This window comes from Lagenorhynchus albirostris, chromosome 14 (genome assembly GCF_949774975.1).
Source record: "Lagenorhynchus albirostris chromosome 14, mLagAlb1.1, whole genome shotgun sequence".
In the NCBI taxonomy this organism is placed as follows: Eukaryota; Metazoa; Chordata; class Mammalia; order Artiodactyla; family Delphinidae; genus Lagenorhynchus; species Lagenorhynchus albirostris.
The window spans coordinates 76,656,524-76,679,185 of NC_083108.1; the positions used below are offsets into that span (position 1 = coordinate 76,656,524).

Below are 22,662 nucleotides of genomic sequence, written 5' to 3' on the forward strand. Positions count from 1 at the left end.
CTTCAAAATGAAAGTGATTCAATTACTCACTGCGTAATGTTTAATTAATGCCACAGATACTACACCTTGAGTTGACAGTCTGTCTCGGAGGATTTCTCGCATTTAATAGCTTCTTTTCCCCAACACATCCTTATGAGATGTGGGTCTCATCACCCTCGAAGATCTCAAAATTCTTGGAAACAGTAAATTAGTGAGGAGAGAGTGGGGCTTCCAATATCAACTTCCAACCTCGACTCTGAGTTCCAGCTGACAAAACCGAGATGCCGAGAAGCCAGGAGACCACCCACCCCTGTCCTCCCACCCTGTCCCCAGGTCTAGTAATACAAAAGATTTGAGACTTAAAAAAAAATCACTTTACTAATTACCTTGGTTTTAATCTTCTGCTATTTGATTAACTTAATCTTATTTTCCTCAAGAGGCTATTGCGAAAGTGATTTCCTTTTACTGATGTGGGTTAAGCTCTATATCGATTGTAAATACTTTCCCTGTTTTTGCTTCCTTGGCGATTTTGCCAAGGGTACAATGAAAAAAATAAGAAGTACATTTTTACTATTTAACTGACTGCAAAGCCCATATTCTGTAATGATCTGCAGTGATTCAGAAATCCTTTTTCCCTCCTCCCCTACTTGTTTTCCATCCCCTTCTCCTTTTTGATTTGTGGTTGGGAAGGTTCTGTTTTGGTGTAAACTTGGATTTTTTCACCTGGTTGCCAGGCAACAGAAGCCACCCCATTCGGGATGCATATAAATGTTAAATTGTCCCCAGCCACCTTTGAGGCTGGGCTTGTCAAAACTCCAGTGTGTGTATGAATCACGTCAGGGAGCTGGTTAAAAACGTGGGCGGTGTCAGACCTTATCCCCAGCGAGCGCTAATGAGCAGGTGTGGGGAGAGGCCAGGACCTGGCTTTTAAAACCAGTGGCCCCTGTGATGGCAGGTGGTCTGGGAAAGGCAGTGCCTAAGTATCAAATGACAAATGGCATCAAGATGGGGCTGTTTGAGCTTCAGTAAGAGAAAAGGGCTGAGAAAGTTGGAAGGAACCAGAGCTAGAACCTTAGTTTACTTGTGTATAGGACTCTTCGATTCTATCCTATTCTATTCCATTCCATTCCATTCCGTTCCATCATGTTATATGTGTGTTGCCTATATTAACTCATTTAATCCTATCGCAATGCAATGAAGTCAAAATGATCACAGCCTATTTTACAGTGAAGAAGTGAAGGTACAGAGAGGTTAGGCAACTTATCCGAAGTTGCACAGCTAGGAAGTAGAGGAGCCAGGATTCGAATTGTGACGGTCTCTTAGCAGCAGCACTGTGTCGACTGGAGAAAAATGCACAACCTAAAAGTTGAGAATTATGTTTTATGTGGAACCTTACTGAGCACTCTAGCCCGGGAAGGCACCTCTCGGATAGCTCTGAGGAACTGTTCCAAAGAAGTAAGGGAGGAGCCAGGATATATAGGCGTTTTTGCTGAAAAAAACCCAAACAAACATGTAGTCAAATATCAAAAGATTACTGCTAGTCACACACACACACAAACCTCCAGCTATCTCAAGTTAATGGTTTTAGTGCTTTTCTATGTATGGGAAGATGGAACAGTCTGGGCTTATGGAAATTATTCCTTGGATTTACATCTTAACTCTCAGGGCCAGCATCTTGTTTTTCTCCATCCGGACTCCCCTTGCAGGTATGCCATGGGGGAGGGGTGGGCTGCAGAGGCCGATGGCTTGATGGCAGGCAACATGAGTTGTTTACCAGAATGGCAGGGAACATTCTTTGTTTACTGAAATGGCAGACGACATTTTTTTTTTTGGTCCACAACAAGGTGGTGGTTAAAAATTCTGATTCTAGAGCCGGACAGTCTGGACTCAAACTCCACATCTAACATTTACTGGCTATGTTGACTTGCGGACCTGCTTTCGCCTTAGTTTCCCAGGTTTTAAATTGAGGAGAGCAATGGTAACGTGTCAAAGTATTTTTGTAGAGATTGGCGTTTGATGACTGTGAGCCATTATTTTCATTCATTTTTGCAGGAGAGCGTGGGTCCAGGTACTGAAGCATCCCTGCTTCCTCTCTGATCTGCAGCTCATGTTTGAACTCGGGCCTGAGGCTCAGGGATGGGGCAGAGGTGTCCAGGAACCATGTGTTTGCTGTTGGATAAATAACTCTGTCATTTAGAAGGTTGACTATCGAATGTTTTGTGCTTTCTGACCAGGAAATAGGTGTGAAGGTCAGAATGCCCCAGCGTCTAAATGCCCACGCCCAGAAGGGCAGGATAAAGCCCACCGCCCCACTCGATCCTTTTATAGTGGCCACTCTGTCAGGGTATTTGGGGTCGGTTCCTCTTCGTCTGTCCTTTTAGGGCTTTTGAAGTCTCTGCCTTTTGGAACCGGGTCTGTAGCCAGTCAGGAACTAGGTTCAGGATCTCAGGGTTGTCGTACAGGGAAGAAGGGCTGAGGGAGAAGGTGGTTCCGTCTCTTTGGGGGTCCTTTCTAGGGATGCAGCTGTGATGGGGGCAGAGGTGTCAGGGAGGAGGGTGGACAGGATGCTGAGAAGTACCCTCTAGATCCATGTCAGGAGTCAACAGGTCTTCTCTGGATGCTGGAAATGCCCTCATGCCCTTGGGGCTTGGCTTCTGTTGCAGAGAGCGAGGGCTTCTTGTCCCAAATCGGGACAGCTCTGAAAGGCCATTTTCAGAATTCCCTGCAGCGTTGGCTGAAGTTTCTGTTGAGACAACATTGCAGCTCAGGCTTCCCCTCCCGCCTTCCCAAGAGCGCCCCTCCGCCCCCCATTCAGCCTCCTGCTGCCTCTGTCTCAGACTGGGCTTCCTGGTACCCGGCCCACTGCAGTGGGCAAAGACAAGAGAAATCCCAAGCAAATCAAACAAAAGACCACGGTCAGTCGAGTCAAGTCCACTTTTTAATATTTTGACCATGATGCAAACAGGCATAAATAGACTTTTGTTGAATTCCATCAAATTAGAAGATAAGAATTATACAGAAGAGCATGCGGCGAGCACAGCCTGGACAACCTCGCAGAGAGCATGGGGCGGGTGTCAGTCCTTCGAGAAGGTGCTGGAGCGCATGGGACACTTGGCGGAGATTAGCAGCATTGAGAGCTCAGAGGTAGGGGGAGGTCCGAGCTTCTGGCAGCGCGTTCAGTGACAGGTGACACCGGCTTGGCCCACCTCCCTGGCTCCCCAGCCCCGGAAGGAACGGAAACCCACCACCACTGGTGCAGCCACACAGGGCGACCCCCTCCCCGCACCCTGCGCCCCCCAGGTAACCACTGCTGAGCCCGGAGTGGGTCTTACGATCACAACGATGACACGACAACACGGAAAACAGGGTGGAGATGGGGTGGGGGGGCACGGGAGGGCGCTGGGCCTCCGTGGGCCTTCATCAGAACTGGATGCCAAGGGCACAGTAGCTTATGCAATCGGCGCTGTCATCCTTCCGTCTTGGGCAGGAGTTGGCAGAACCACGCTTTTTCATTCCCTTTTGAAATCCTCCAAGTTCTTGGCGGCAGACAATGGAGAGAAAACCATCGGGCTGAGAAATGCTCTGCCTATTCCAGGAGGTGGATGGTGAGAAGGCCTGGGGCGACCGGTAGAGATTCCGTTGCCCCCAGGGGACATCTGGCAACGTCCGAAGACATAGTTGGTCGTCACGACTTGTGAGGGTGGGGTGGGACTGCTACTGACATCCAGTGGCTGGAGGCCAGGGGTGCCACTCAACACCCTACAATGCCCAGGACAGCCCTCACCACAAAGAATTCCCCAGCCCCAAATGCCAAGTGCTGAGGTTGATGGACCCTGGACCAGAGTCTCCTAGGAGCCGAGTCTGGGCACTTTGATGTCCTGGCGTCACTTTCTAGAAAACTATGGAAAGATGCATCTTCAGGCAGATCTGTTCCTGCCTGTCAGGGCCACTTGCTTTAAGAACGGGCTCTGCTCTGGACCAGACACGCATGCCCCGCTTGCTCAGACCGTTCAGACGTTCTAGGACACAACAAACTCAGAAACGTACCGAGGCGTATTTACTCCCGATCACCTCCCTTGCATGCGGCTCTGACAAGTATTAATAGAGAACAGACCCCACCCACACCCCCAAACAGCCCCTGCTTTCCTGGCGTGAAAGTTTACGTGGGTCTTTGCATCTGAGACATATCACTGTGTCTGTGCCACCAGGCGGGGACCGGCAGGTGGACCAAAGTTGGGGTGGCTGTGGAAGAGGAGAGGCCAGGCTGGCGTTAGTCCCCAAAGGCCAAATTCACGTGTGTGGGGACCATCTGTGTTGAGTCCCTGGGGGGCACGGTCACTCCCTCAGCCTCTCAGATCCTTTGTCCTCCATCCCAGCTCTTGGCCTGTAATTCTTGAGCCGAATGGCACATTTGGATGCAGGAGAGGGCTGGCAGAAGACAGGGAGTGTGGGCAGGTCCCAAGGGAAGCCCAGATTAATATTTCTTTTTCCTTGTCACCGGCAGGCAGTCTCAGATTAACGTGCCGATTCAGACAGAAGACTTCGAGGGTAAGGTGGGCACAGTGCCATGCTGGAGATCGGGGGCAGGGGCGATGGAAATATACAAGGAAACATGGCCGGCTTAAAATCTTAAGTCCATGCTTTCCCTAATGGCATGAATTAAAAGGGCCAGTGCTGTAGTGGTAAGGGGGTCCAGACATCAGCTTGCCCACTCTGGCAGGAGCCGTTTGCACCATGATCTGGGTCAGAGAATCTCACCTGTGGCAAACCTGACTTAGGGCAAAACCTGACCTCCTTTTGGAAGCCCAAAGCAGGGGGCTGCTGAGAGTGTGCTTGGCAAGAAAATCCCGTGTTCTAAGGCCGATGTCTATTGGCCCGGGGTCAGTTCTCTTTCTGCCCATCTAGGCGTGGCTGGACCTTGGAAGGACCCACCCTGTTGACTCGGGGAGAAGCTGGCTATCATGTCAGTTCTGAAAACTCAGCTTTACTTGGAGCCTGTTTTTTTTCTCCTGAGACCCATTTCTCAGCCTAGAGGCAACACTCTTGACTCTCCCTTTGTTCTCATCCTCCACAACAGGTCGGAGTCCAGGTCCTGGTAATTCAACCCCCGGAATGTCTTTATCCCTACATCTGCCCTTTCCCTCATTCAAGCCTTGGGTTTCTGCAATAACCAACCAATAGTTCAACAGGTCAGCCATCCAGGCTCTGTGCTGTAGCCAGAACATTCTTTTCCAAGCATAACCCAAATCACCTTATTTCCCCCTTTTAAAAGCACTCCTAAGGACTCTGTGTTGCCTACCAAATAAAGTCAAAATCCCTTGACAAAATTCTGTCTGTTCGCTGCCTATCTCCGCAGTGTACCCCTACCTTCCGCAGCCTTCCAAAGCTGGGCCATGTCTGAAGCCAGCCCCAATTTACCCTGCATGCTCCCTGTCTGTGTCTTTCCCCTCTCTCTTCCTACATCCTGGCAATCTCCTTTCCCCAAACCTGCTGGTGGAATTCCACCGATTGCTCAAACCCCAGACCTGCATGTAGATTCTAAGAATTGTAGCTCTGCATCCCAGATCCTAACCTTCTATAAGAGAGGAAACGTGTTTTGCTCTGTACACTCCACGGTGCCTTCTGCATACTGGAGAGGCAAGAAATGATATAGATTAAGTGAAACAAAATTTGATAGTTTATAATGGGCCAGGAACTGTAACTGGACATTTTATGGGCATTATCTCATTTAATCCACCTTGTGATACAGGTAGATGTGTAGGCTCAGAAAGGTTAGGTCACCAGCTCACAGCTGTCTACAGAAACAGGGGCAGAGTAAGCGTTTGGACTCAGGTCTGCTTCTAAAACTCCATTTTGGTGGGTCTGAAGCATTCCCCCAAAGCAAAGATACCTGGCTGTCTCACGCCATAGAAACCAAGGGAAAACCTGTATCCTCTCAGGGAGTTTAACGACTTCTGCTTCTTTTGCAACACAAGGTACAGGAACAGAATTCACAGTGACAATAGGAGAACATGACTGTTCCAGCTTTCCTGTGGCAGGGAATGTCTCATCCCTCCTGGCCAAACTCACCTTTGTTAAGCGGAGTTGGAGCTACTGCTGACCAATTCAAGAGAGCGCAAGAGAAATAAGAGGCCTGCAACTAAGGCGACCCCCAAGTGCCCAGGCAACCCTATTTTTGTTCACCTACTGTTACACCAAAATTGGCAGGCTACTGGGACTGAACTACAAACCACCACAAGAGGGCAGCATTTAGCCACCCTGGATCAGAGCTGAACCTGAAATCAGGGCTCCGCTCCCTCTGCCTCTTGATAGGTTCATTGCAGCGAGGCTTTTGGTATCAGAGATTCTGGCAAATGAGAGAAACACATCAGACCAATCTCCTGTCCTCCAGCCAGGAGTTATGAAGCAGCTTCTGTTGAGGGTTGAAAGGTGTTTACTTAAAAAAACACAAAATAGTCATTCTCGGGAAGAAAGATGAATCCTGGTGATATAATCATTTCTTTAGACTCCCTGATAAAGGAAGATGCTATTTTTCTCTGTCTGCCTGCTACTAGAAGGGCAGGGCTATATGAAGAAGGTGGCTGGCATGGAATAAGTGCTCGTAAGGATTTATTTGGCGATGCAAAAGCATTCATGCATAAAGCTTGATTTGGAAAGCGGAGCACTGATTAATCCCTCTATGGTGGAGGTTGGACACAGTGGTTCAGTCCCTGGGGAGCTAGTGACATCTGAGGAGGGTATCTCCAAAAGGCTCAAAGGGTTGGAAAGGAAGCCTCTGGGAGGAGAGCTACTGGCCAGAATCATGTTTGCAGGAAAGAAAGGGTTTAGAATGGGCTACCCTCCTGGTCAGAGAGGGTCGGCCAAGCATGCCAAGGGCTTGGTCTCTGTGCCATGGAAGCCTGACTCCATGGAGGAAACAGGATCAAAGGCAGGCAGGCGGGGAAATCATAACTGGCATGAAGGCAAACTCCGAGTGCCAGGGATGCGATGCCAGCAGGGGCTGCCGGGAAGGGTGGAAAGAGGCGACATAGAGTTTGCCCTTTGTCTTTCAGAGTCTCTAAGGTTGTCCCCTCCTGGGGACACCTCTTTGGCACCCCCTATCTAAGGCCCTTCCAGAGAGAGCCAGGGCTCTCTCCCTTTGGCAGGCCTCCAAACTGAGCATCAAGAAAGAAATGCCCGTGTGCTGTACAGAAAGAAAAAGCTGTCTTTCCATCAGACAAGACAAAACGAAACAAGACGGAAGATCAGAACTGGCTGATTGCCTTTCAACACCGGGAAGGCGGTTCCTGGGGGCGTCAGTGGAACTTCTTTGCTCCCTCTGGGCGCTGCTCACCATTGATTTTTAGCACTTAAGTGTAGAAAGGGACCCTTCCACCCCATTGCCTCTGAGAAGACGAACTCTCTCAGGTCTGCCTGGGAGAAACTGTACCTGCCCTGATTCCTACCAAAGACTTTCCTGCCTGTTTTTGATCTGAGTTGAGGATAATTTATTTGTCAGAATTATCTTATCAGGTTAAAAATTGGGGGGATCCCTTTTAGAAGACAAAATGCACGAAGGCAGGTACTCCGCACCCTGGCTGGGGTCCTGTAGAGGAAGCCGTGAGATACCTCATGACGGAGTCCCTCCCCAGCCTAATCTGCTTTCAGCGGCTTCCATTACTTTATCCCCAGGGGTGAAGCAGTAAGCCCCATTTGGGGGAATAAAAAAATAACAGTGATATTCTTCCTTGATACCGTTTTCAATCTACACAACTTTAAAGTTTGATCCATTCATACTTTTTGGCTTCATAACATTACAATTAGTGGAAACTAAGGACAAGTGATGTTGTCCAAAGTTAGCCAGTGGCAAAGACGGGAAGATTCTTATTTCCAGCTCATTCCCTTGGACAACATTACTTCTGGTCTTATGGGTGGGAGTGCCAAATCAGGCGATCCTGATTGGATCCTGGGGTGCGTGGGGTTGGGGAGCAGTTTGCCCAATCCATCAGATGGGTTAATTTCCCAGTAAGGGCTCCACTAACTGGGGCCAGCATCTAAATGCATCTAATTCAGTGATTTCCCCTTTCATTGGAGATTTCCCCCTTGATCATCACACCCCATCTCCGTGCCCTGACCCTATATAACCAGGACAGTTAGGATGCTTCCAAGCGTTTCAGGCGTGCTAGCACAGACCCTTAATTATGGATGTGTGAGGCCCCAGTAGGGGCTGGGGCACATTTCTTGGCACTGAGGGTCTGCAGGCGACATGCCTGCATGAGCAAGAGGACGGAGGGAGACCCAGGCCCAACACACGCTCACACATACACAACCAGAACGTCATCATAGAAAAGGACAAGGGGCATTTGAACGGCTGAGGGACTAGCTCAAAAAACTCCTCCGTCTGGTCCCTGCAGCCTCTCCAGGGCAAACCCCAGAAAACACCCTAACACGAACCACAGCCATGTTCCAGTGGTTTCATGCACTGGTGATTTGCCCTTGTCAGAAAGAGAGAGAGAGGGATACAGTTTTGTAAGAGCCACCGCGGATTATGAAGGCATTGCACTGCAGCAGGAAAACTCAAGGAGAAAACCCAAGAGGGCCAGGAAACCACTGAGAGGTGAGACAGGACAAGAGGCAGAGCGGGGGCCATGTGCGGGCCCCAAGGAAAGGTTCAGCAGTGTCCGTGCTTACAAAACCTGCAGCCATCCTGGCCGAGTGCAGTGGTGTGGTCACCCTGCCATCCACCTGGGCAAGAGGGTCCAGTTAGGAGCTGAAGACCCTGTAGGAGGAGAAGTGGGGAGGGAGTTAGTGCCAGAGGAGCAAAGGCTGCTCTGTTTCCTTACACAGACCCAGAGAAAAGCACGTGAGCTCTGGGCTTTGTCTCTTTCACTTCCTCGTCAGCCCCAGTGCCTTGGACAGGACCAGGCTCATCTTGAGTGAATGAATGAACAGATGAATGAACGCTTGCTCACCCACACAACAAACCAGGACGAGATGTGATCTTTGAGGCAATAATGTCAGCCTGCTGTACACCAAAGTATGTTTCTGAGACCGCTGTGTTGTCGTAAGGGGAAAAAAAATGGGGATGCTTAAGGAATGGAGTGTGTGTGCCCTAGGCTACTGAAAACGAAGCAGCTGAATTCCCACCTAATTTAAGGGGCACACGGTGGTGGTTTCGAGGTGCTCTGTGGCAGAGAATGGGGGGAGTGAGATCACAATCAAGGGTGACATGTCATGGCATTAATGTAAGGTTAAAATAGTGAGACTCAGTCCCAGTTTTGTGGTACCTCAGACCATTTCCAGCAATTTCTAGAGGACAAGTGGAATTGTCAAATTAATAGCAATCGGAATTTGTGTCAGTGAGAATGCTAGCGGCGCTCTGTGGGTGAGGGAGGTGGTGTAAATGCTAGGAACAGTGACTAGGAATACAAATGTTGCGGTGGTGAGAGCCATCACTCAACTGGGGGCACCCCGGCGGAAGTTAACATCCAAAGCTGGGGTCCCCACACTTGAGGGGAACTCAGAATCCCCCCCAGGGGTCATAAAAACACAAACCATTCGGTGCCCTGACCCCAGAGCTTCAGATTCATCAGGGCTGGGGCAGCCTGGGAATCTGCATTTCTAACACGTTCCCAGGAAGTGCTTATGCTGCTGGTCTGGGGACCCCACTGTGGGAAAGCCATGGTCAATGAAATCAGACATCCCTGCTTGTCAGGGCTCTGCCCACCCCGCCCATGGGGTGGAGACAGCTTACTCATCAGTGCCCTTTTTGCTCTCCTCAATGAAGGCAATGGATTCAGATCTAAGGCGGTTGGTCACTTCATATGTGCGCAGGGTGACCCCGAAAATATCCTCATGGTACCGGTTGTCATCCTAGGGGACAGAAACAACCAGGAAACAGACCTCAAATGCCAGCCAAGGGCACGGAGAAGGGCAGACACGTTGATACCCTGGAATGGAATATTCCTAGAGAAGACGGTTCCTTAAGAAACGAGGTGTAGGGAGTTCCCTGGTGGTCCAGTGGTTAGGGCTCGGTGCTTTAACTGCCGTAGCCCTGGGTTCAATCCCTGGTTGGGGGACTAAGAGATCCTGCAAGCCCTGCGGCACGGCCAGAAAAAGAAAGAAAGAAAAAAGAAACGAGGTGTAACGCAGGGCCCCCAGAGACCCCTTTGGTCTCCAAGACTCTGTTTCAGCAAGACCCTCTGCCTTCTAGGGCACAGGGCCTCTAAGCCCAGTTGGCAAAGAACCCTTTTGTTCCCATCCAGAACCATGCTGCTGCTTTGTGGATTCTCAGGATAGAAGAGCTGAGGGGGTCCAGTGGAAACTTCTCCATTTCCCCCTTTCCTCCCTCCTCCTTGTTCCTGCAAGTTCAGATCTGGGCATGGCTGGGTTTAGTGTAAACATCACAGCCTGTAGAGACCAGCAGAGATGGGAGAAAAGACAAAGTGCCCGCTTAGCACTCAGGGAATACCACGGTTGGCAAAGTGGAGACTTCTCTGAACAGAGGAGTTCTTCTGACGGCGAGCATCTTAGCTCAGCCTTTCCCAGAAACAGACAAACAAAAAAGACAACTCAAGAAACAGCACGAGTGAGGATGAACTTGTGGCATCTGGGAGTTTCTGGAGCCATTGGAGCTCCTGAGGCAGGACTGAGGGATGGGCATTAAGACTATCCCAGAGGGCAGTGTCGCTGAGCATTAAACAAGGGGAAAAGGTACCTCCCTGCTGAGGAGAGGCAGTGGCTGGGGAACACGCATGCAGAAGAGTTAAGTTCTGGCATCCTTGGTCCCAAAGGTTTTGAAGAAAGTTGCCCATCTGTAGAGTGGATTCATTTTAAGTTGGGGTGGTTTTCAACCTCATTCTGTAGAGTTTTGCAGAATCTATGAAAGCGTCTCTCAAGACTCATACCAAAGAGACAGAGTGGTGAGGGCTCTGCAGCTCTCCTTGGAGCTCTGGCGTTTCTACCAGAAAGTTGTTGTTGTTGTTTTTAACCTAGTAGGGTTTATTATCAGAATTAGAGCAAGGGCTTCTTCTGCAAACATGTTTGATTGCTGTTCATTTAGGGAAGCAGGGAGAAGAATGGGATCACCCCTGGAGCTCTGCGGAGGCCTGGGACTCAGTTTATTCTATTTGGGGCAGTTGGCCACAGTTAGGACTTTGCTTACTGGGCTGCTACTAGCCTTTGTGCAAATTAGGAAAAGGCAACCCTCCTCCCAAGGTGCACTGCTTGGGAAGCCAAGCATGGGGTGGCTTTCATCCCCCACTTGCCCACCTTGGACAAACCTTTTTGTGCAGTGCCCAACCTGCACAACTGCACAGAGCAGTGCTGCAGCTTGTTTCTGGGGACGGGAAAAGTTGGGTTAGGATGGTTTCCATCTAGCTACCCAGTGGTCCACCCACCTGTTATTTTCACACATCATAGCTCCCTACTATATTTAATACACACACCTGCATGTCCCACCATCCTTCCTTCTCTCTCAACTATGGTTTGGGACCACCTGTATCCTCTACCCCCAGTCATAAATGGGAAAATGGGAGCAGGAATGTCATCATGGGTCCCCTAGTCATTGAGACAGGAAGGGTGAGGAAGAGGAGACAGGAAGCTGGATGCCAGAAGAGGAATCCCAGGAGCTGGCCCATCACTCACCCTCAGCCTGCTGATGAACATGCCGGCGTCCTCCACCGAGAGCTTCCCCTGCTGGGTCATGATGCGCTGCATGGCTTTGAGGACATCGGCCGCCATGGTGACGTCCCCGCAGACGTAAATGTGGCCCCCTTGCTCCTTCAGGGCTCGGTACACGGGTTCTGCCAGCTGCTCCTGTAGGATGTCCTGCACGTACTTCTGCAGGGAGAAGGGGGACCAGTGAGAAGGAGCTGGGCTGCAGGACAATCCTGTGTAGCTCCCTCCCGGGCCCCACTACCCCAGGAGCCGAGTCAGACACAGGGGCTCGTGTGCAGGTCTATGTTTTGTGCAGTGACGCAGGGCACTGGGAAGAGTGAAGCAGGAGAGGAGGGAAAGCCGATCAGAGGGTGTGACGAGTTGCTCCCCACTCTGGAGCTCACCTCTGCTGAGAACCCTCTTTGGAATCATGCAGCACGCCCCCCAGAGCCATCCCCTGGAGGGGTGTAGAGGGGGGCATCGTCTCCCCGCTCCTCTCTTCGATGGCCTGTGGTCACCCAGGGGGTGTTAACTCCCGTACACTTCTAGGTGCGGGGCTGGTACTGCAGGCGTCCTATGCCGGGGTGCCAGAGAAGCCCCAGGACAGACAGCAAGAAATGGGGGTCAGGAAGGGGCTGTCAGGTTACACCTGGGCCAAGCCAGCTGCTGCAGGAATTGCTGGAATAACAGGGGGGCTAAGAGAATGTCAGGTGGACACAAGGAGTGTACAATGCAGCCTCCAGGGAATTTGGTTTGTCCAGGAAGCTTCCCCCCAGGCGAGCCCGACATTCAGCTGGTACGTTCAACAGCTGTACCTGCTACCGAAACACTGATGAACTTCCATGCCAGAGGTCACGTAGCTGCTGCCCAGACCCTCTGAGTGCCCCCCTCCCTGCTATCCTGGCTCCTTTCCTGGGACACCCCTGGGGGTCCAGTTGAGAACCCCAAGATCCAGCAGGGGCATGCTCCAGTCCTGCGGCCTGTGCCCATTCTGACTTGGAGTGCCTCTCATGGGCTGTTTAATTTTTTTTTTTTTTTTGGCTGCTCTACATGCCTTGTGGGATCTTAGTTCCCCGACCAGGGATTGAACCTGGGCCCTCGGCAATGGGAGTGCGGAGTCCTAACCACTGAACCGCCAGGGAATTCCCTGTTTAATTTTTAAAATCCTTTCTGTTGTGATAAAACACACATAACATAAAACAGATGCGTGTTTTCAAGTGTATAAGACGGCGCAGGGGCACCAAGCACATTCACGGTGCTGTGCAACCATCCCCTCTACCTGGTTCCAGCACCTTTTCATCACCCCCAGAAGGAACCCCGTACCCTCCGCATCCCCCCTTCCCACAGCCCCTGGCAACCACGCATCAGCTCTTCTGTCTCTATGGAGTTGGCTGTTGTGGCTATTTCATGGAAGTGGCATCATAGAACGTGGGCTGTTCAATATTTTAAGTCAAATGTTTAGGCTCCAGGCTTCCTGAAGTTCAGAGCAATGTCACGGAGGGGAATGCAGAAAGGGTGAGGGGTTTCTGGGAACGGGATTTGCATGGGTGGACGAGCGCGTGTGTGTGCTGGGCTGGGGTGGGGGGGCCATGAACAGGCTGGGGGTTACCTTTGGTTTGTCTGGCTCCCGGGAGTAGGCTGTGTACAGTTCTCTGAAGACCCCCTTGCTCTTGGCCTGTAGGGTCTCCTCCCTGTAGATGTGGTCTATCTTGGACTGCCGGCACCCGAAGACCAGGACCATGGGGCAGGGACTCATTCCTGGGGACCGGGAAGACCTCCTGTCACCGACAGCTCTGATGCCTGATTTCGGGGGTGGCTGGTGGTGCCAGGGGTGCTCAGAACCTTAGCACGTGCTACAGGGGTAGAGGTGCACGGACCCTGGGGCAGGCGGTATAGGTACTCGCACACACACACACGCACATGCGCACACGCTGAGGGGAGTAGGTGAAGTGTGTTCAGACTTCAGCAGACCTCTCTTCTCTGGGTCTCAGTCTTTCCTCTGGGAAAGCCCCCACCACTGGGTACTGCTAAACCCCCAAGCTCTGAAACTAGACTGCCTGGATTCAGATTCCAGCTTCTGTGTGAAGCTGAGGAACTTACATAACTTCTATGTCTCCGTGTCCCCAAGTACAAAATGGAAATAATAATAGCGTCTAACCTCATAGGGTTATTGTAAGAAGAAAATGGAAAACATTAGACCTGTGCCTGGTACACAGTGAGTACAGTTGTCCCTCGGTATCCTAGGGCATCAGTTCCAGGACCCGCCCTGGATACCAAAATCCACTGATGCTCGAGTCCTCTATAGTTGGCCCCCTGTATCCGCGAGTCCTCTGTATCCAAGGTTCCACATCTGCGGATTCTCAACCAGCCTCGGATGGTGTAGTACTATACATATGTATTTAATGAAAAAAGCTTGCGTATAAGTGGACCATGCAGTTCAAACCCATGTCGTTCAAGGGTCAACTGTACTTTGTAAATGTTAGCTATTCCACTAGAATGACAGTTCCACCGGAGCAAGTTTTTTTTAAAATTGTTTCTCTGTCTTGTTCATTGCTGCGCCTCTAGTGCCTACAATAGTGTTTGGCATTCATGAGATGCTCAGTAAATCCCTGTTAAATGCATGTCAGAAATGTGGGTTTCTTTCTCTCTCTCCTCCCAAAGCTGATCTGTTATGTTTCTCACACAGCAAACCCTGCTCCTGAATGACAGTCTTTGGAACCATCCCGTGAACACACAGCCATTGGATAAGGCTTAACGCTTACCCCTTCTAGGGCTGCTTACATTTTAAGATGGGGGTCTTATCTTAACAGTCCAAGAAATGTCTTCTGGGGATGGAATTCGGGCCTTGGAACAAGCTGTGTGGACGATTTGTTTGGACACGTCCTTTGAATTACACTGTAAACTTCACCCATGGGTCTGGTCACTACTATGCTCCCCCTCCGTCCCCGGGTAGTGACACAAAGCAGAGAAAACATCACCATGCCTCCGGGATGCTGGGACACAGGTGGGCCTCCCCAGGTCCAGGGGGTAGAAACCGTGTGCCTGCTAGACCATGACTCACCTTTGTGCTGGATATCGAATTGCCGTTGCTGCCAGAAGCTTCGGAAAGGGGCAATGCCTGTGCCCGGGCCGACCAGGATACAGGGCACTTGGGGATTTCGGGGCAGGTGGAAGCTGGGCGCTCTGGACAAGGAAGAGAGAGTCAGAAGCCTTGCTGAGTTCAAATCTGATCAAGAACTATTGGGTCTTAGGTAAACCAGATGGCCGTCTTGGGTAGAACTACAACGGGGCTTAAAGCTCTTCAGCTGGGGTCAGGCGGCCCTTATCAGGGTGGGAGGTCCCATTAATCTGGGTCCTCAGGGTCTGGCTATCACTCCATTTCCCAACTATCCCCATTGCTGAGCTAAGCCACAAAGGGTGTGGGGTTGATTTAACCCAGAGTTTCCCTGCCTCAGCACTCCTGACAGTGGGGGCAGCATACCTCTCGGTGATGAGGGCTGTCCTGTGCATTGCAGGATGCTGAGTAGTACCCAGGCCTCTATCTATTAGATGCCAGGAGCACCCTCCAGCTGTGACAACCAAAAATCTCCCCAGACATTGCCAAGGGCCCCTGGGGGGCAAAATCACCCCAGGTTGAGAACCACTGAATTAACCGTCCATGAGATCTTCCCAAATCAGGGAGTTGCAAACTTCAATGTACAAAAGAATCATGTGGGGACGTTCAAAGAGGGTGTAGATTCCTGGGCAATGCGGTAAGTCTAGGCTCAGGACTCGGCATTTTTGAAGCACCCCACGGGATTCTGATGCTGATGGTACGTGGACCATATCATGACCATTCTACCCTTAACAGCTGAGAAAAATGGCTGGCCGAGCCCACCGTTGAGGTAGGGAAGTTATCAGTTGATAAAGAAGGTAACTACAGTGGGCCTAAGCTCAGACATATCCCTTATTTTTTTATTTTTATGTTTTTAAAGCTATATTATTTTATTTGATTGACTGATTGAGGTAGGAACACTTAACACATATTGACCAGGGGATTTTTACACAAACTAACACCTCTGGCCGTAATACATCTCCGATTAAAAATGTGTTTAACGTGAAACCTATCCTCTTAACACGCTTTAAAGAGCACAATACGGTATTGTTAGCTATGGGCAGAAATATCCTTTAAAACTGAGTTTGGAAGGGGAAGATGGTTGACAGGGAAGGGAATTAAATCTTCCCGGTCTCTAAGAAACTGGGAACACATGGGGTGGCCAGCAGACTGTGGATAGAAGTTTCACTAGTCTGCAAATTCCATGAAGGCTGACACTGCATTTTGCCTGGTCGTCTACTGTAGCCCCATCTAGCACAGGACATGCACTTGATAAATATCTGATGCACTGACCTGAACTTGACTAGAGGACTTGCTTAGCTTCTGCTATGTTGCTCTGCCCCCACGATCCTGTTTCCTTAACAGCTTGGAGCGATGCTGAGCGTTGATCTCAATCCCATCGGACTCAGCCATCTCTCTAGAACCCTTCAGGCTGCTCCACCCGCCCCATCTCAGGACATGAGGATGCAGATCTGGGATGCTGCTTCTTTTCATGCGCCACTCACCCTCTCACGAAACAGGGTACCACTTCGTCAGCCTGGATCCGGTTGAGCCAGGAGGAGCACACGCCGTGGTGAATTGGTCCTTCTCCATCTAACAGGATAACCGAGGTGATCTGGCTCATTTACTGTCCCTCATGCTCCCCCGTCCCCGGCTTCCCCCCATCCTCCAGTGCAGAAGGCTCACAGCCCCCACACCAAGTTTCTGCCTTGGAGTTCCCCGTGTAGATCCCTTCCTCTGACGGGGAAGAGGAAATGGTAAAGCTGGGGTGGGCTCATGGCTGTGAAACTGGTGGTTAGGGGTGGCTGGTATTCCAATCGTGCCCACTGAAAGGGCCTTGATCGATGTGCTCTCGGTGGCCTGTCAGGACCGCGGTCTCAGAGCTCTTTCAGGCACCATGCGTTTTTTGTTTGTTTCTTTGTTTGTGTGTTTTTTTGGCCACACTGCACAGCTTGCAGGATCTTAGTTCCCCAATCAGGTATTGAACCCGGGCCCCAGCAGTGAGAGCACCAAGTCCTAGCCACTGGACCGCCTGGGAATACCCAGGCACCGTGCATTTTAATTGCTATAACCAAGGAAGAAAACACGGGTGCAGAGGTCAGGTTATCCGGCTGACCTATAGCCAGCTGGACATCAGGCAGCAGAGGGCTCCCCCCTCGGAGGGAAGGGGTGGTGGTGGCTTGTTCTAGCTGCTGCGTTGGGGGTATGAGGGGAGGAAGGGAGTAGAAGGAGGTCTCAGGCTTTTGGAGAGGTCTCCAAATGCACATCTCATTTCCTCCCTAATTCTGCACAGAGCTGGCTCTGCCTAAGGGGACGGTTTGCTGCTCTACTTCTTTTCCAAGTTTCCTGGTCTTGGGGGGTGGGTCACCTCCCCAGGATTTGGGACGTGGCAGAAGCTTAGGCAGGTGTGCAGAGGCCCCTGGAGGGGGGGAAACGCAGACCCGGGGGCTCTCCCAGCACCTCTGCCCACCTCGGGTGCGGTAGGAGACAACGGCCACGGTGAGGTGCACCTCGTCGGGGTACATGTCCGGGGAGGAGCTGATGGAATAGTAGCGAGGTTGCAGCAGCGACAGCTGGGTCAGGAGCAGGGTGGCGGGCATCTGGATGGATGGGAACTCCTCCAGCACCTCCACGATGTTCGGGTTCCTGCCCCATTTCCATTCCTCGTACTCCTGCAAACCCTGCACCAAGGAGAGGGGCAGAAAAGAACTCGCAGCCAGACCCTGGAGCAAACTTCCAAGGAACGCTTGAGGAGGTCCAGGGAAGAAGGCAAATTAAGAAATAATAACAGTTAACTCGTGCCTAGGAATTTCTCTGGGCCAGGTTTTCATTTTTGCAAGGACCTTATAAATCTGATTGTTATCCCTATTTTATTGATGAGGAAACTGAGGGATGTAGAGGTCCAATGGCTACAAGGTGGTGGCAGACTTCAGCCCGAAAACCAGATCTGGCTCACCACCTGCTCGTGCGGCCCGTGAGCTAAGAGTTGTTTTTACATGTTTAAATGGTTAGGGGTACGAGGGGGGCATCAAAAGGACAATACTATTTCATGACCCGAGGCTATGACATGAAATTCAAATTTTGGTGTCCACAAATAAAGTTTGATTGGAACCCAGCCACGCCCACTCATTTAAGGATTGTCTATGCTGTCGTGCTACAATGGCAGAGTTGAATGGTTGCAACAGAGACACACAGAGCATGAGTCTAAAATATTTACTACCTGGCCTTCTGCAGAAAAAGTTTGCCGACCCCTGTTCTAGGCAGTCTGGCTCCAGAATCTGTGGTCCTGGTATTAGACTCTCCTGCCATTTGCGAAGGTCAAGAGAAAGGCACTGTGGAGGGAGTCATGACTTGCAGGCGTGTGATTTGTGGGTCTGCAAGGCTGGAGGTGTATCCTCGGAGCGTATGGGTCACACGCAAGATGGTAAAAGACAGCCCCGAAGGAACAGGTTGGGGTGTGGAGGACCATGTTCAGGGGCATGTTGACAGCAAAGCCCGGGTGTTACTAGGGAGCACAGGAACTCTCTGGGGCTCTGGAGTTATTTTTCCTGCATCTTAGAAGCTGCCCTTAGCTTATAGGAGGCTCAGATTTTAAGGAGGGGTAAAGCCTATTACCAGTGCATTGTATAACCAAGCTTTTCCCCATGTTCCTAAAACCCATCCTTGCTCTACTGATAGGGTATGGCATTCTGCAGAACGTGCTTTCCAGACCCCCAGCCTCATTGTTGTCGAGCTGCTGGGGCTCAATTAACCAAAAGCCCCAGCAGCTGCTCACTGAAACTGACATCCCCTGAAAACTGACACGGATCTGATCCTACACGCTTCCATTCAAACTTTCTGCCCTCTCCTTCACTTGGGGTCAGGCTTGTTTTGAGGTCTGATGGTTCTCTCAGTCTTATCTGACTCTGTTTCCATTTTCTCTCACTCAGGTGTTTCCCCTAATAAAAAAAATCCTCGCTCTTTTAATGGAGTTTGCGCTTTTTGGAAGAAGCGGATTAATACATACAGCTACATCAAATTTTACTTTAAATAATCCTGTGCAAAGAGCGCAAGCTCTGTGCCCTCTTTAGATTATCCCCCTTCCGTTACTTAAAATTTTAAATCAAACTTATGTGTGTACAGAGTTTAAAAAGTTAAATAACTCTTCAAAACTTACGATGAAAGATAATGCTCTCCAACTCCCTAGAGGTAACCACGTACCGTTCTTTTAAGTGTTTTTTTCTGGTGCTTATTTTCATATTTCTAAGTAAGATGCACTCCCTGAATTAAAAACAGCACTTCCTGTGCCACCATTTGATGCCCTCTCCTGCACAGCACAAGAAAGCGAAACCATCATTTTCTGGTGGCTTGCTTACTGGGGAGGAGCCCCACTGGGAGAAATCTGAGTGGTCCTCCCAGGTAGGATTTTTTTTTTTTTTTTTTGCGGTACGCGGGCCTCTCACTGTTGTGGCCTCTCCCGTTGTGGAGCACAGGCTCCGGACGTGCAGGCTCAGCGGCCATGGCTCACGGACCCAGCCGCTCCACGGCATGTGGGATCCTCCCGGACCGGGGCACGAACCCGTGTCCCCTGCATCGGCAGGCGGACTCTCAACCACTGCACCACACAGGGAAGCCCCCCAGCTAGGATTGTTTTTGCAGCTTTGTGTCTAAGCGAGGGCGGTAGAAGCTGTGCTTTTTGGTTTACCTTACCATCAGAGGCCTCTTCTATCTTGAAGTCATACCTATAGCTCTTCAGCACTGAAAAAGCTGATTTTTAAAACAGGGCACTGGGGGATTCTCTCAAGTTCTTTTTCTTCTAAGCATGGGCTCTGATGGAACTAATGGAGGCTCAAGGGTTCCAAAGGCAGGAGGAAAAAGAGTTAGAACAGCAATTTCGACTGTAGCCAGAGAACTCTGAGATTCAACGGGGTCGCTCTCTCGTTCTGTTAGACCTTAGTTAGAAGGAAGGGAGATGGGCAAGATTAGCCAAAATGGACTAGCCAGTGTGGTGACCTGCAAACTAGACTATGGCAGCCCTCGCTCAAGACTGCCATCTGCTGGACAACTGTTGCAATAACTATACTATTCTCCAACGAGGAGGAGGTAAGGTTGTATGTATGTGGCCAGGGACCCACCTTGCTGAGGACCAGCAGACGCTGCTTCTCTTTCTCACTGGTGGCCAGAGAGGCAAACTGCTGCAGCTGCAGTGGCGTTGGAGGCGTGGTGATATCCAAGTAGTACTTGAAGGCCTGGAAGATGGTGCAGGGTGGGAGGCGATGCTCATCGGTCCAGTTACTGATAACCCCTGTGGAGGCACAGAGAAGGTGAGAGACGGGTCGGGGAGGAGAGTCTGGGCTCCGAGGGCTTAGGTCCAAGTTAGGGAGGCCAGACCTGCTTCTGGGACTGAGGATGGGGTCTGGAGAGCCGGACTGCCCCAGAGCCAAGTAACCCCTCGGCTGTCCACCTCCCATGTCCCTCATCTATACCCAGGGTCCTGGGGACCCTGTGATCACCTCCTGTATGCAAGGAGCTTGTCCAAAATCAATCGATATTATTAACTCATTTAATCCTCATCACAATCCTATGTGGTGGGCGCTATTATTATCTCCATTTTGCAGTTGAGAAAAATGGAAGCACAGAAAGGTTAAGGAATTTGCCCAAGGTCACACAGCACAAATGCATAAAGTCAGACAGTATTGCTCCAGACCATGTTTTAACTACTATGCAATACTGCTTCTATTTACTTTACTCCAGTACAGCCCCTACACACAAGCCTCTGCTTCAAGATAAAAAGTACTGTTCCAACATGGAGAAAGAACTGTCTGGGTTGGATTTATTAAGAGAAGGTATGTCTCTCTAAAGTGGTACCTTCCTAAGGGATTTTCAATAAGGCTTTGGCTACATACTGTTTTCACATTCTGCCCTGACTTTGTGTCCTAGCTCCCTGGCAGAGGGGATGTGTCACTGTAGCCCGGGCTACCATGTATGGTCACTGCAGTTCCTCGTACCTGAGTTCTGAGCTCACCTGCGGCTACTGAGATGAAGCACGGAGACCCATTTACCTTGGAAAGTTATTTAATAGGAATGTCAAGGATGGTCCCTGAAACAGGTTGGGACTTGATCTAATTTGGTCAGAAATATGGTTCAATCCCAACGGACCACTGAGCTTTATAGGGTGCCTTTGGATCCTAAGAGGAGGCATGGGCGGACTCCAGTTGCTCTTTACTTGGTGGCAGTGAGGCAGGGGTGATGAAGGAAGTTAGACGAGTAGCCTCTGCTAAGATCAGTGTCTAGCTGATGAAGGAAGGTAGAAGCCCCTTTGGCTCGAAGATGAACCATCAGCGTCCTGGCTTCATGGACATTCATTTGCTTAGCCAGTTGGGCCAAGGTTATTTAACCATGAGAAAGGAGGAGTCTTCAGTCTCGTAAGCTGGGGGTGACAGAGACCCACTCTCCTACCTGGAATGGTGATTGAGAAGACAAGTCTCCTCTTCCCCAGATACCCACTGCCTTTGGGACTCCCTGGAGAAGGGAAGCACCCTTGGGTGTAGCCCAGCCATAGTTACCCAAAGCCGTGTTTCGCTCCTCTAGCAGCTCCACCTTCACCAGCTGGTTGACCGGGGGTGCGTCCTCCAGCCGCTCGATCAGGGCATTCACGAGGTCCTCGTGGTTGCCGGGGAAGACGCCCAGGTGGTCCCCAGGCTGGTACTGCAGCTCCTGATTCCCGTTGGTGTGGAGACGCACGAAGATGGTTGATCGGCTGCAGGGTAGAGCAGTGGAACAGAGGGATGAGGGCCACCAGCTTCTGCCCACCTCCTCGGCTCCTTTGTCTGTCCTTGCGGCTGCAACTCCCCTCCTTCCATTCTCTTTGGGGCTCAGGCCAATCAGACTCCTGGCCCCATCACTGCACGCCGCGGCTTTCAGCAAGGTCACCCACGGGCTCCTCGTGGCAAATCCGAGCGCCAGCTCCCAGCGCTCACTGTGGTCATATCCGACCAGCACTGGACGCAGCTGCCCACTTCCTCCTCCTCAATACCCTTCTCTTGAGCATCCCAGGCTCTCCTGATCTTCTCTCTGGCTGCTCCTCTTCAGTCTCCTTTGCCAGTTCCTCCTCATCTCCCCTAACTGGAGCACCCCAGGGTTCAGTTCCCAGACATCTTTGCTTTCCTGGCTCCCTGCCCCTGCTTTTCTTTCCTCCATAGCACTTACCATCAACTGACCTCCAGCAGAGTTTACTCCTTTACATGCTTTGTGGTCTGTCCCCCCTGCCTGCCCCCTTGCCCCCAGGACAATGTAAACTCTAGAGGGCAAGGAATTTGTTTTTTTCCCCCACTGTTCTATTCTGGCACCTAGGACAGTGCATGGCACATAGTAGGTGTTCAAAAAACATTTGTTGTTTGTAGGAACCTCAGACCCTCAGGATTAACCAGCTACTGGAATAGGCTCTGTTCTCTGTACCAATCAGAGTTCTGCCAGGAACCACTAGCCCATTGGAGCCACAGGCAATGATGTCCCCATTCTGTGAAATTCCATCTCTCCCAGAAATCCCAAGCTCCACCCGCTTTTGCAACCAGGGTCCTCATCTTGTCATGGAAAAGGGAAAAGAACTTGGCCTTAAACTCACGTTCTCGTTGTGCACAAATCCCATGGTATTATAAAATTTACGGAACTAAGGAGAAAACCCAGAGAGAAACTCGTTGATGCCTGCCAGGTCATGCCGTTTCTTTTGATTTGTGGATTTCAAGTGCAGGAGCTCTGTGCTAAGAATGAATTCTCAGACTAGGATTATTCGGGTCCTCTTTAAAGTTTTAGTACAGATATACCACGTTTTTATACCTGAAAACTCTGGGATGGATGACCGCGCTTTGGTAAATCAAATCGTTTTTGTATTCTTTGAGTTACATTCGCATTTTCAGATCCGCTGTTTTCTTCCTTGCCAACTGGTTTTTGGTTGACAGAGACACTTGATATTC

The 22,662-nt window shown here is 50.6% G+C and overlaps 1 protein-coding gene and 1 long non-coding RNA gene across 3 annotated transcripts in view; both read right to left on the minus strand.

Moving 5' to 3' along the window:
• Positions 1–410: 410 nt before the first annotated feature.
• On the minus strand, positions 411–2,695 carry LOC132504317 (uncharacterized). The gene is made up of 3 exons (XR_009534832.1): positions 2,558–2,695; positions 1,912–2,148; positions 411–1,468 (listed from the first exon to the last, which is right to left on the minus strand). It is a non-coding gene; the product is annotated as an uncharacterized LOC132504317 (long non-coding RNA).
• Positions 2,696–8,244: 5,549 nt separating this feature from the next.
• Positions 8,245–22,662, minus strand: part of NOS1 (nitric oxide synthase 1) — a 181,195-nt gene continuing 166,777 nt past the window's right edge. For both annotated transcript variants that reach the window (XM_060170350.1, XM_060170349.1), the window contains 9 exons: positions 21,256–21,449; positions 19,825–19,994; positions 17,181–17,391; positions 16,216–16,303; positions 14,678–14,799; positions 13,226–13,374; positions 11,605–11,799; positions 9,713–9,831; positions 8,245–8,737 (listed from right to left, as the gene is read on the minus strand). In XM_060170350.1, coding sequence (XP_060026333.1) covers positions 8,722–8,737; positions 9,713–9,831; positions 11,605–11,799; positions 13,226–13,374; positions 14,678–14,799; positions 16,216–16,303; positions 17,181–17,391; positions 19,825–19,994; positions 21,256–21,449 — 1,264 coding nt within the window. In that variant the 3' untranslated portion in view covers positions 8,245–8,721. The remainder of the gene's footprint in view (positions 8,738–9,712; positions 9,832–11,604; positions 11,800–13,225; positions 13,375–14,677; positions 14,800–16,215; positions 16,304–17,180; positions 17,392–19,824; positions 19,995–21,255; positions 21,450–22,662) is intronic.